The sequence below is a fragment of the Hyla sarda genome, chromosome 3 (genome assembly GCF_029499605.1).
Source record: "Hyla sarda isolate aHylSar1 chromosome 3, aHylSar1.hap1, whole genome shotgun sequence".
In the NCBI taxonomy this organism is placed as follows: Eukaryota; Metazoa; Chordata; class Amphibia; order Anura; family Hylidae; genus Hyla; species Hyla sarda.
In genome coordinates, this window is record NC_079191.1 from 121,595,999 (window position 1) to 121,609,514 (window position 13,516).

General features: G+C 44.8%; 1 protein-coding gene and 1 non-coding gene across 5 annotated transcripts in view; both read right to left on the bottom strand.

Moving 5' to 3' along the window:
- Window positions 1-13,516, bottom strand: part of ERICH6 (glutamate rich 6) — a 135,107-nt gene that overhangs the window by 82,632 nt on the left and 38,959 nt on the right. For all 4 annotated transcript variants that reach the window (XM_056564935.1, XM_056564936.1, XM_056564938.1 and 1 more), the window contains one exon: window positions 7,711-7,763. In XM_056564935.1, the coding sequence (XP_056420910.1) occupies window positions 7,711-7,763 (53 nt within the window). The remainder of the gene's footprint in view (window positions 1-7,710; window positions 7,764-13,516) is intronic.
- LOC130363222 (U2 spliceosomal RNA) lies at window positions 8,705-8,888 on the bottom strand. The gene has a single exon (XR_008891760.1). It is a non-coding gene; the product is annotated as a U2 spliceosomal RNA (small nuclear RNA).

The window sequence follows — 13,516 nt, forward strand, 5'->3', positions numbered from 1 at the left end:
TGGCCCGGACCACCCCCATTACGGGTAAGTTTAATTTTTTTTATTGACTCTGAGGGTGGGGGAGGGGCCCGACCGGTCCCAAAGGGTTTTTCACATCTTGTCACTGCAATAAACATGCAGGACTGGCCAAGTGGGGTGAGACAGATGTCCTTTAACCCCTTAAGGACGCAGGACGTAAATGTACGTCCTGGTGCGGTGGTACTTAACGCATCAGGACGTACATTTACGTCCTGTGCATAACCGCGGGCATCGGAGCGATGCCCGTGTCATGCGCGGCTGATCCCGGCTGCTGATCGCAGCCAGGGACCCGCCGGCAATGGCCGACGCCCGCGATCTCGCGGGCGTCCGCAATTAACCCCTCACGTGTCGGGATCAATACAGATCCCGGCATCTGCGGCAGTGCGCGATTTCAATGAATGATCGGATCGCCCGCAGCGCTGCTGCGGGGATCCGATCATTCAGAACGCCGCACGGAGGTCACCTCACCTTCCCCCTTCCGGCTCCCGGCGTCTCCTGCTCTGGTCTGAGATCGAGCAGACCAGAGCAGAAGATGACCGATAACACTGATCTGTTCTATGTCCTATACATAGAACAGATCAGTATTAGCAATCATGGTATTGCTATGAATAGTCCCCTTAAGGGGACTATTCAAGTGTAAAAAAAAATGTAAAAGTAAAAGTTAAAAAAAAGTGAAAAATCTCCTCCCCCAATAAAAAAGTAAAACGTCCGTTTTTTCCTATTTTACCCCCAAAAAGCGTAAAAAATAAATTTAATAGACATATTTGGTATCGCCACGTGCATAAATGTCCAAACTATTAGAATAAAATGTTAATGATCCCGTACGGTGAACGGCGTGAACGTAAAAAAAAAAAAAGTCCAAAATTGCTACTTTTTAAATACATTTTATAAAAAAAAAAATTATAAAAAATGTATTCAAAGTTTTTATATGCAAATGTGGTATCCAAAAAAGTACAGGCCTCATACCGCCGCTTATACGGAAAAATAAAAAAGTTAGAGGTCATCAAAATAAAGGGATTATAAACGTACTAATTTGGTTAAAAAGTTTGTGATTTTTTTTAAGCACAACAATAATAGAAAAGTATGTAATAATGGGTATCATTTTAATCGTATTGACCCTCAGAATAAAGAACACACATCATTTTTACCGTAAATTGTACGGCGTGAAAACAAAACCTTCCAAAATTAGCCTTTTTAATTTCCCCACAAAAATAGTGTTTTTTGGTTGCGCCATACATTTTATGATATAATGAGTTATGTCATTACAAAGGACAACTGGTCGCACAAAAAACAAGCCCTCATACTAGTCTGGCAATGAAAATATAAAAGAGTTATGATTTTTAGAAGGCGAGGAGGAAAAAATGAAAACGTAAAAATTAAATTGTCTGAGTCCTTAAGGCAAAAATGGGCTGAGTCCTTAAGGGGTTAAACAAGACCATTGAAGTCACTAGTCTTGGACTGTCTTGTTAAGCATGCACAATACTGATGGCCTATCTCAACAGCTGTATGATGGGACAAACTTGCAATGCACTGCACAGTCACTACTAAATGTTCAGTATGTGGGTGCCATGCAAACAATGATTAGGCCACAGTGATTACTAGAGTCAGAGCCAGAGCCATAGTCAGATTTTTTTTTATACAGATCTGTCACAAATACGCAGTAAAAAATGTATGTGTTACATGCAAATGTTATTGCAGGTTCCCCATGGATCTCACCCTATATACAGAAAGTGGTGAAATCAATCACAAATCCACAGCACAATGAGCATGCAGTAGCTGCAAATCTCAAAGTACATTTAATAGCAGTTCTGACCCATGTGGATGCAACAAAGGGGAAAATAATTTTTTATACAGTTCCTCAGGTTGTGGTGACCCCAACCATAAAATTATTTTCATTGCTACTTCATAACTGTATTTTTGCCACTATTATGAATTTGTAGGCAGCAGTTCTTCCACAGTAGGTATAGGCAGCAGATTTCCCCCACATTAGGTATAGGCAGCAGATTTCCCCCACATTAGGTATAGGCAGCAGATTTCCCCCACATTAGGTATAGGCAGCAGATTTTTCCCCACATTAGGTATAGGCAGCAGAGTTCCCCCACATTAGGTATAGGCAGCAGAGTCCAAATGCAAGGTCCACAGCACCAGTCAGTTAAAAGTTTCCCTTATTCATTTCCATTAAAATCGGCATACAAAAAGTAAAGTGAAGTGTGCAGCAGATATACGACTAAGGCCCGGTAGGGTGGAAACGCATCAGAACACAGGGAGACAGGCTCACCATGGTCATATCTGCTGCACACTTCACTTTACTTTTTGTATGCAGATTTTAATGGAAATGAATAAAGGAAACTTAACTGACTGGTGCTGTGGACCTTGCATTTGGACTTTGCTATCAACGGTTGGAGAGGATCGTTTTTCCAATGAGCACAGGAGAGGTGAGTGATACTTTCTCTTTTTTGTATTTCACTTCATAGGCAGCAGAGCCCCCCCCCCCCCCCCAGCACCAACACCCCCTTCCTCTCCAGGATGAAAAAAAAATATTTTTTGCTCACTTGATTAAGTCCCATGCAGTGATCTCCTCTGAAGTGCATGAGGGGACCACATCTTCCATCCTCCAGAGTGTAGGCGCTGATGAGTGATGTCATCGGCCCCTGCACTGCACAGCAAGGGCACAGCAAGGGCAGATGTCACGTCTCCTCTCTGTGTAGGCCACAGATGCAGCTCACACATAGAGGAGGCTTTCTGATGAAAGCAGCGCTGTCTGCCTGGGGATCCAAGTGTCCTGGATCCTCAGTAGCAGAGGCGGCGGGCATTTTACCCAGCCAGGCCCTAGGACCATGTCTGAACGGACCAGCCGGTCAGTCCGCTCCTGCTGGAGACAGATAGAAGAGCAGTGTCTCGGTTCCTAAGACCATCGGAGACATGTATTCTCCGATGGTCTTAGGTGACCCCAGTGAAAGAGTCGTTCGACCCCCGAAGAGGTCGCAACTCACAGGTTGAGAACTGCTGCTTTAAGCCATAGCTTAGCAGAAGCTACATTAAAAATATTTATCTAATATTTTTTATTTAAGAAAGTGTTGCCCCCCTAGGCACAGGCCCGCAGGTGCCTAATGGCAAATACATTTCAGAATCAAGTGCATATGGAACCTTTAAATAAGGGATTCCAGAAGTCCCTTCCTGTTCTCATTTCATAAATATTGTGATCTTGGAAAATATATCTTTAGGGGTATGCTCACAGTGGTGTGGATTTTACCTGTGGATTTCCTTGCATGTAATCAGCAGCATATATTTACTACATGTGAACATACTCTAATGGTTTTTATATACTGGTGATATAATTTGTATGTGAACAAGTATACAGTCGTGGAATAACACATTTGTATCCAAGCCCCAACAGAAGCCAAATGAGGTGAACTTGAGTTTGGTAGTTCTAAGAGCCAGGAGGCAGAGCTTAGTGTCTTTATTGATTTTATTTATTCTTTGACATTTTATAGTAGAATCAATCTAGTGCGGAGATCCAGGAGTCCTGTGAAATGTCATCACCTGGAGCTGTTTCCTGTTTCTCTTAGCAGACATTTCAGATACAAAAAATCATGGTGTGAAGTAGTAAAGATGGGTTATACAGAGGATCCACCAACACTGCTTCTGATCAGGGTCATATATACTTATACTTATGTACAGATACTGAAATATTTTCCTGGAGAATTTTTCACTTCTGTAAATAGTGTGAAGCTGTGCTATTTTCATTTTTATTTTTATTTTTTGTACTTGGAACAAATCCTTTGATTATGGCATCTCCAGGGAAAAGATAAACTGAGCAACTTTGGGCAAATGCAATTTAAAGGGGTTATCCACCATAAGGTGATTTTAGTACGTACCTGGCAGACAGTAATGGACATGCTTAGGAAGGACCTCCGCTTATCTTGGGGCTAAATGGCTATGTCATGAGATTACCATAACTGTCACGATGCCGGCTGGCAGGTAGTGGATCCTCTGTGCCAGAGAGGGATGGCGAGGACCGCGCTAGTGGACCGGTTCTAAGCCACTACAGGTTTTCACCAGAGCCCGCCGCAAAGCGGGATGGTCTTGCTGCGGCGGTAGTGACCAGGTCGTATCCACTAGCAACGGCTCACCTCTCTGACTGCTGAAGATAGGCGAGGTACAAGGGAGTAGGCAGAAGCAAAGTCGGACGTAGCAGAAGGTCGGGGGCAGGCGGCAAGGTTCGTAGTCAGGGGAGATAGCAGAAGTTCTGGTACACAGGCTTTAAACACACAAAACGCTTTCACTAGGCACAAGGGCAACAAGATCCGGCAAGGGAGTGCAAGGGAGGAGACCAGATATAGCCAGGGAGCAGGTGGGAGCCAATTAAGCTAATTGGGCCAGGCACCAATCATTGGTGCACTGGCCCTTTAAGTCTCAGGGAGCTGGCGCGCGCGCGCCCTAGAGAGCGGAGCCGCGCGCGCCAGCACATGACAGCAGGGGACGGGAACGGGTAAGTGACCTGGGATGCGATTCGCGAGCGGGCGCGTCCCGCTGTGCGAATCGCATCCCCAACGGCCATGACAGAGCAGCGCTCCCGGTCAGCGGGACTGACCGGGGAGCTGCAGGGAGAAAGACGCCGTGAGCGCTCCGGGGAGGAGCGGGGGCCCGGAGCGCTAGGCGTAACAATAACATTGTGGCTAGCTTTTTGTGAACTTGTATTTCCTGTTTGACTTATGTTTTTTTTACTATAAATCCCACAATGCCATTTTTCTCCCTCTCACACATCAGCCACCCCACCCATTGAAACAAAAGACCTGTGGTTTTCAATCAGGGTGCCTACAGCTGTTGCATTAGTTGCAGATTGATTCCTCTACCCATTGAAGCAGACAGGCTCCCTGTCATCAGCTGACTAGTGAGTCAGGTCTCGGACGCATTGCAAGCTGGGAAAAATCTGAGACAACAGTCATTTTATATGCTGGTAAAAATAAATAGTGGGGTGAAGAATTGTGAGAAAACCATCACACACAGGTACATACACTATATTATGAACTATACTAACTTTACAGCCCCTGTAGCATAGTCAAATAAAAATGCAACCTTTAGTGACAGCTGCAGGAAGCTAGAATTTTACCTTTGAGCTCTAAGGCCATTCACACCTGCATCAGAGCTCTGTTTGGAAGCTCCATCACAGAGTTAGTTAAAGTGACAAACAACAAATCTGGAAGGTCGAATGCACTTTGACTGTAAATGGGGTCCATTGGGTTTCCATCTGGTGTCCGTTGTTTCATAGAAGTTGAGCGGAGAGAAACTGTAACACGTTTCAGAAGACAGGAACCCCGGTAGATGTGGATTCACTGGACCTGTGTGGCAAATTACTCGGACCGTACCAGGGAGCGGAGTCTAAGGTACCCAGGTCGCTACCACACAGATGGAGGAGATAAGAGGCCAAGGAGGGATAAGGCAGCTTGTAGTCTGGATAGCAAAAGGTCAGGGCAGGCGGCACGGCTGCGTAGTCAGGGCATAGCAGGAGGTCAATAGGCAGGCGGCAGAGAAGCAAGGTTGGGTCACAAAGCAAAGGATCAGATACACGGCAAGGCAGAAACAGGAACGCTTTCTCTCAGTCTCAAGGCAACAAAGATCCGGCAGGGGAGTGAGGAGGGTGGAGGAATATATAAATGAGCCACAGGTGAATCACACTAACGAGCGCACTGGCCCTTTAAATCTTAAAGCTCCGGTGCGTGCGCGCCCTAGGGGACAGGGCCACGCGCGCCGGTGCAGTAAGGCAGAGGCTGGGGCAGGAGAAGCACCAGGTGAGTGACGGACTGGGGCTCGCATGCGGACATGTCCCGCGATGTAAGTCCCAGCCCCGCCGGCAGCAGCAGGTAACAGGACCATGTGCTCACGGCCAGCGTGTGCGGCTGGAGCGCATAACGTAATAAAAACTTAGAACATGCAAGATTTTTTCTCCACTCAACTCCCGTAATTTGAACGGATTTTGCTAGTGGAGCTGCTCTAAACGCTCATACTCTGTTACAGAACAATAGAGCTCTGACCCCAATAAAATTTAATTATGTTGTGGACCTTTCACACATGGTGGTTTTAAAAAGTATGTGGATTAGGCTAGGTTCCCATTGGTGCCAGGGCTCTGTTCAAGGTGTTCCGTTTGCAAAATCCATCAAAATAGCGTGACTGAGCAGAGATAAAAAATTATTTTCTCTACTTAAATTTTGCAAAAAAAGGACACCTGATTGGTCCCATTAAAAGTAAATGGGATCTGTCTGGATGCGGTGGTGTCCTTTGTGCAACAGACCGCATGGCTCAGTATTTTTATCATCAGTGGACTGTGTGACATAGCTCCCAAATTGAGCTCCAACACATATGTAAACTTAGCCTTTACCCTTGATACAGAAAGCATTTTAGCCCCCCCCCCCTGCTGTCAGACATGTGACCTAACAGTTAAGTCAGCTTTGGAAATAATAGCAAAGACACATTAAAAAAGTTTATATTAATGACACTAACGCTTTAAGAAGGATTTGTATATTTCATACAAAATAGTGTAAATGCAGGGATAAATTGGATCATTTTAAGCCATGTGTATGCGTTTAAAATCAGAGGCATAACATGGCTTCTGGGCGACAATGCAAAATCCATAACCATTTATAATACTGGTGTCTTCTTATGCAGACATGCAATTCAGGAACCAGAGGTTATGACTACAGTCTCTGCACCCCTTATAGCTATGGCTCTTTTTAAAGGGCATGTCCACTTTTAATTATGTCACCGTGACATATCAATGGATAGCATCAGTAAGGGATCATAAGCCAGGACCTCTCACTAGAACACAGGGGCTTGCTTAACAGTGGTGAAGTGCAACTTTTGCTTTTAGGTCTGAGATTCTTATATCTTTGAGGATCTCTACTGAAATCAATGGAACTGTAATAACATGTCAGAAAACAGAAGATATGGCTTTTGGTTAGACTGTATGACACATAGCAGATTTCCTGCCTTGAAGCTACTATCAACATTTACTTCCATCTGAGAAACATTTCAGGTACAACAGTGCTCTCAAAAATCTGTGTTACTTCCTCCTCGCAGTTAAAAAGCAAACTCTATATTGTGAGCCACTTTAAGGGTCTATTCACACGTACAGTATTCTGTGCAGATTTGATGCACAGATTTGATGCGCAGGATGTCAAACTGTGTTCAGTCATTTAGTTTACATTGAAATCTGCAACAGAAAATCATGTGCATCAAATCTGCGCAGAATACTGTACGTGTGAATAGACCCTTAAGATTATATTAGAAAACTAGATAAACATTGATTTTCCTCTATTGTTTTGTATTTTAGAGTGCTTATGGCATAGCAAATAGGCATTTACTACATACACCTTTTAAATCCCCTGCTACATAAATGCATGTCAGCCTAAATATACACTTCTGCAGTGACGACATGCTATACTGACTGCTGCAACCAATTACGTCCCACATAAATGATGTCAGTTTTTATAGCACATGACCAATGGGGCCAATAATTGGCTGCAGTAATCACGTTAGTCAGGCACTTTAATACTACAGTTATGTGAACAGAGACTGGGGGAGCATGGAATTGTTACCACTGGAGCTGCCAAGGTAGGTAATGGCACTTTAGTTATATTAGGCCATAAGCGGCTGATAGACAATTTCTAAAAGGGAAATAGGATCATAACTTACCATTGTTACCAAGATTGTGCTCATGATTCACGATGGAGTGATCTTCTTTAAAACTAGAGCAAAAAAATGCATATCAGAAGAGTCACCAAATATCAACAATTATGTAACATGATACACATGCATATTTTATCTATATTCTGCATGTATGTTTAGGCAAAAAACAGGAGTTTATTCTAAACAAAATAAAAAGCATAATAGAAATACATATATGTAATTTTTTTTAAATATAATAAAAAATAATAACCAAATATACAGTGTTAATGAGGCATTGAAGTACTTTTAACGCTGTTGTCTCCCAAAAAAAATTTCAATGGTTCAGATGGGTGAAAGTTTTTCTTTTCCGAGGCAAGTGCTCTCTATCACCCAAAGTGCAAGAAAAAGTGCAAACATGTCACACTAAAAAAACATGCACACAAGATGAGAGGAGAGAGGCCCGCCAACAAACCTACCCTTCACCTCCGGGCCAAAAGGCACCTACAAGGATCCAGGTTCGATGCCCCTTTTCGCCAAAGCTATTAAGGGGCCAAAAATGCACCTGCCTTCAACCTAGGCGTTAACCAAGGTATCTGCCAATAAGCCGTATACTGATGGCATCTTGACCGAAGCCAAGATGCCCAGGGGTTGCAGGGAGGTGAGGAACCAAATGGTCACACACACCTCCCCTAGATCGCCAGGAGGGACACCCAGAAGGGCTACCGCATCCTGACAAATCCTGTGTACAAAACAAACACGTAAGAGTGGCACAGTGACAAAAAAATTAAATTAAAAAAAAGTGGATGAGTGCAGATATACTGCCCGGTCATCTGGCCGGATCTATAAAAAATTTCCCTGATCCTAGCCAGAAGGCCAGGATACCAAGGGTGAATACCAAAAGTGAAGGTGTTAATGGTGCAGTGCTTCCACTCAGTGGGGAATCCATTCAGTGAGTTTAGGCACCTCAGGGTCACCACTCCTCGAGGCACTAATGAACCTCAGCTCTACACCCCCCCCCCCCAACCTCATGGCCAGACCTGGAGGAAACAGAGCACATCAGAGCAGCCGTTGAGCTGGTTCTGTGGCACCAGCCCCGGAACGCCCCGACACCCCTGCTCCTCCATGCAGCCATCCATTCCTACCAGTGGACTACCTGATAAGAACAGATACTACACTTGATCTTAGCCAAAAGGCCGAGAAGCCATGACACGCATGCATATTTTATCTGTATTCTGCGTGTATGTTTAGGCAAAAAATAGAGGTTTATTCTAAACAAAAAAAAAAGCATAATAGAAATACATATACATTTTTTTTTTATATGATAATAAATAATAACCAAATATACAGTGATAATGAGGCCTTGAAGTACAATTATTATTATTTTTTTTAAATGGTTCAGATGGATGAAAAATTAATAAAAGAAGCCATAGTCACCTTACTGATCCCCCACCTAGGTCCCCTGCCTACTACTCTCTGGTCCTTCTTGACACATACTGTATATGTGACTGCTACCACCATTCACTGGCTGCAGCGGTCACTGATGTGGGGACCAGAAAGTATTGCAACCAAAGGAGTGAGGGATCAGTAAGAAGACTAAGATTTCTTTAATCTTTTCCCTGCTCTTTGGGCCTGATGAAAAAATAGTCCTTTAAGATGACCAAATTTATTACGGTTCAGTAACAAAAAATTCTTAAGAAATTCATGAATCTATATTTCTAAATCTGAAGATTAACTGCTTGGAACAAAACAGAATCTGTCAGGTTTGATTCAGTTGTTGTCTTCGCATTAGCTTACTACACAAGTACGGAGCAAAACATATAAAAATAAGCAGGCAGGGAATAGACGAGAGGCAACACTGCATCCAATGTCACATTCTGCTTTAAAATCCTAAAGGCTATGTTCACACTTGCACTATGTCTTTCATTTATAATCAATAAAAAAATGCTGTGTGTCGGATATGTTGAATGATAATGGACACCTTTACAGTAGGTGCAAAATCAGCTGTGAACAGAGCAGAAATTGAAGGGGTTATCCAGGAAAAGAAAAACAACCGATTTCTTCCAAAAACAGCACCACACCTGTTCTCAGGTTGTGTGTGGTATTGCAGCTCAGTTTGCATAAGTGAATGAAGCCAAGCTGTAATTACGCACACAGCCTAAGGAAAGGTGTGGTGCTGAAATTATTATTACTGGATAACTTCTTTAAAGGGGTACTCCAGTGGAAAACATTTATTTTTATTTTTTTTAAAGAGTACCCGTCATCAAAAAAACTCTTTATATATGGTGTATTAATGTATGGCAAACAACTTCCTAATTGAATGTAATAAAAAAAAAATAAAAAAAAGTTTATTTCTAACTGTATTTACTGTTTGAAAAAATCACCACTAGGGGTCTCCCTACATGTCCTGGCCACATAGATTTCAGACTCATGCTGGCCTGGCATGAGTCCGAAATCTCAGACTGCAGCTGGGACACGTGACCAGCACAGAGCTGCTCCCTGCCTGTCAATCAGAGAGGCGGGAGCGCTGTGCCCGCATCTATTGGTTGCAGCTGATTCCCCCCCCCCCCCCTGGCATCCTCACTCGCAAATGCGGGCTGACTCGCATACCCCGCAGAGCTCTGTACACGGAGGACAAGCGGGGCTCTGTACACTGAGGACAAGCAGGGCTCTGTACACAGAGGACAAGCTGGGATTTGTACACTGAGGACAAGCAGGGCTCTGTACACTGAGAACAAGCAGGGCTCTGTACACTTAGGACAAGCAGGGCTCTGTACACTGAGGACAAGCAGGGATTTGTACACTGAGGACAAGCAAAGCTATGTGCACTGAGGACAAGCAGGGCTCTGTACACTGAGGACAAGCGAGGATCTGTACATTGAGGACAAGCGGAGCTCTCTACACTGAGGAAGAGTGGGGCTCTGTACACTGAGGACAAGCGGGCCTCTGAAAATCAGGACAAGCAGGGCTCTGTACACTGAGAACAAGCAGGGCTCTGTACACTGAGGACAAGCAGGGATCTGTACACTGAGGACAAGCAGGGCTATGTGCACTGAGGACAAGCAGGGCTCTGTACACTGAGGACAAGCGGGGCTCTGTACATTGAGGACAAGCGGGGCTCTCTACACTGAGGACAAGCGGGGCTTTCTACACTGAGGACAAGCAGGGCTCTGTGCACTGAGGACAAGTGGGGATCTGTACATTGAGGACAAGCGGAGCTCTCTACACTGAGGAAAAGGGGGGCTCTGAAAACTGAGGACAAGCAGGGCTCTGCACATTGAGGACAAGCTGGGCTCTGTACCCTGAGGACAAACGGGGCTCTGTACACCGAGGACAAGCGGGGCTCTGTGCACTGAGGACAGTCGGGGCTCTGTAAACTGAGGACAAGCAGGGCTCTGTACACTGAGGACAAGCAGGGCTCTGTACACTGAGGACAGTCGGGGCTCTGTACATTGAGGACAAGCGGAGCTCTCTACACTGAGGAAAAGGGGGGCTCTGAAAACTGAGGACAAGCAGGGCTCTGCACATTGAGGACAAGCTGGGCTCTGTACCCTGAGGACAAACGGGGCTCTGTACACCGAGGACAAGCGGGGCTCTGTGCACTGAGGACAGTCGGGGCTCTGTAAACTGAGGACAAGCAGGGCTCTGTACACTGAGGACAAGCAGGGCTCTGTACACTGAGGACAGTCGGGGCTCTGTACACTGAGGACAAGCAGGGGTCTGTACACTGAGGACAAGGGCTCTGTGTACTGAGGACAAGTAGGACTCTGTACACTGAGGACAAGCAGGGCTCTGTACACTGAGGCCAAGCAGGGTTCTGTACATTGAGGACAAGCAGGGCTCCGTACACTGAGGACAAGCAGGGCTCCGTACACTGAGGACAAGCAGGGATTTGTACACTGAGGACAAGCAGGGCTATGTGCACTGAGGACAAGCAGGGCTCTGTACACTGAGGACAAGCAGGGTTCTGTACATTGAGGACAAGCAGGGCTCCGTACACTGAGGACAAGCAGGGCTCCGTACACTGAGGACAAGCAGGGCTCTGTGCATTGAGGACCTCACTTGCAAATGCAGGCTCACTCAAGAAAATCGCCATAGCAAACCTATCCTGCTCTAGACAGTTCCTGACATGGACAGAGGTGTCAGCAGAGAGCACTGTAGTCAGACAGACAATAAGTTCAAAAAGAAAAGAACTTCCTGTGAAGCATACAGCAGCTGATAAGTACTGGAAGGATTAAGATTTTTAAATAGCAGTAATTTACAAATCTGTTTAACTTTATGGCACCAGTTGATTTAAAAAAAAAAATTGTAATCCACCGGATTACCCCTTTAAAGGGGTACTCTGAAGAGGAAAACATTTTCAAATTAACTGGTGGAAAGTTATACAGATTGGTAAATTACTTCCATTTAAAAATCTTAAGCCTTCTAGTAATTATCAGCTGCTGTATGCTCCAGAGGAAGTTGTGTAGTTCATTCCAGTCTGTCAACAGTGCTCTCTGCTGCCATCTCGTGTCAGGAACTGTCTGAAGTTGTTCCCAGACTTTTTTTTCAGTACTCCTTAGCAGTCCATTTCCAGATATTCTACCCCCATATAGTTGTAGGCCTCTATATTGCCCCCACATAGTTAAAGGCACCCACTCTGCCCCCATATAGTTGTAGGCCCCACACTGCTCCCATATTGTCGTATACTTCTCCTGTGTCCCATAGCAGAAGATCCCTGGTCCGGAGGAGCAGTGAAGCAACAAAGGTGACACAGGAGTTACCATCCACAGCAGCCTAGTGCCCGCGCTTCTCCTATGCCATCCTCCTGCTCCACTCCTCGGGCAGCCACATCAGTTAGTACCAGCAGCCACTGCTCATTTCTCTTAACCCTTTAACGACACAGGACGTATATTTACGTCCTGCGCCGGCTCCCGCGATATGAAGCGGGGTCGCAGCGCATCACATCGCGTCGGTCCCGGCGCTCATCAACGGCCGGGACCCACGGCTAATACCACACATCGCCGATCGTGGTGATGTGCGGTATTAACCCTTTAGAAGCGGCGGTCAAAGCTGACCGCCGCTTCTAAAGCGAAAGTGAAAGTATCCCGGCTAGCCAGTCCGGGAGGGCCCTTACCTGCCTCCTCGGTGTCCGATTGACGAATGACTGCTCCGTGCCTGAGATCCAGGCAGGAGCAGTCAAGCGCCAATAACGCTGATCACAGTCGTGTTAATACACGCCAGTGATCAGCATAGGAGATCAGTGTGTGCAGTGTGATAGGTCCCTATGGGACCTATAACACTGCAAAAAAAAAGTTAAATACAGGTCATTTAACCCCTTCTCTAATAAAAGTTTGAATCACCCCCCTTTTCCCATAAAAAAAATAAAACAGTGTAAATAAAAATAAAAATAAACATATGTGGTATCGCCACGTGCGTAAATGTTCGAACTATAAAAATATATTGTTAATTAAACCGCACAGTCAATGGCGTACGCGCAAAAAAATTCCGAAGTCCAAAAAAGCGTATTTTGGTCACTTTTTATACCATTAAAAAATAAATAAAAAGTGATCAAAAATTCCGATCAAAACTAAAAATGAGCCCTCATACTGCCCTGTACGTGGAAAAATAAAAAAGTTATAGGGGTCAGAAGAGGACATTTTTAAACGTATACATTTTTCTGCATGTAGTTATGATTTTTTCCAGAGGTACGACAAAATCAAACCTATATAAGTAGGGTATCATTTTAACCGTATGGACCTACAGAATAATGGTAAGGTATCATTTTTACCGAAATATGCACTGCGTAGAAACGGAAGCCCCCAAAAGTTACAAAATGGGTTTTTTTCTTCGATTT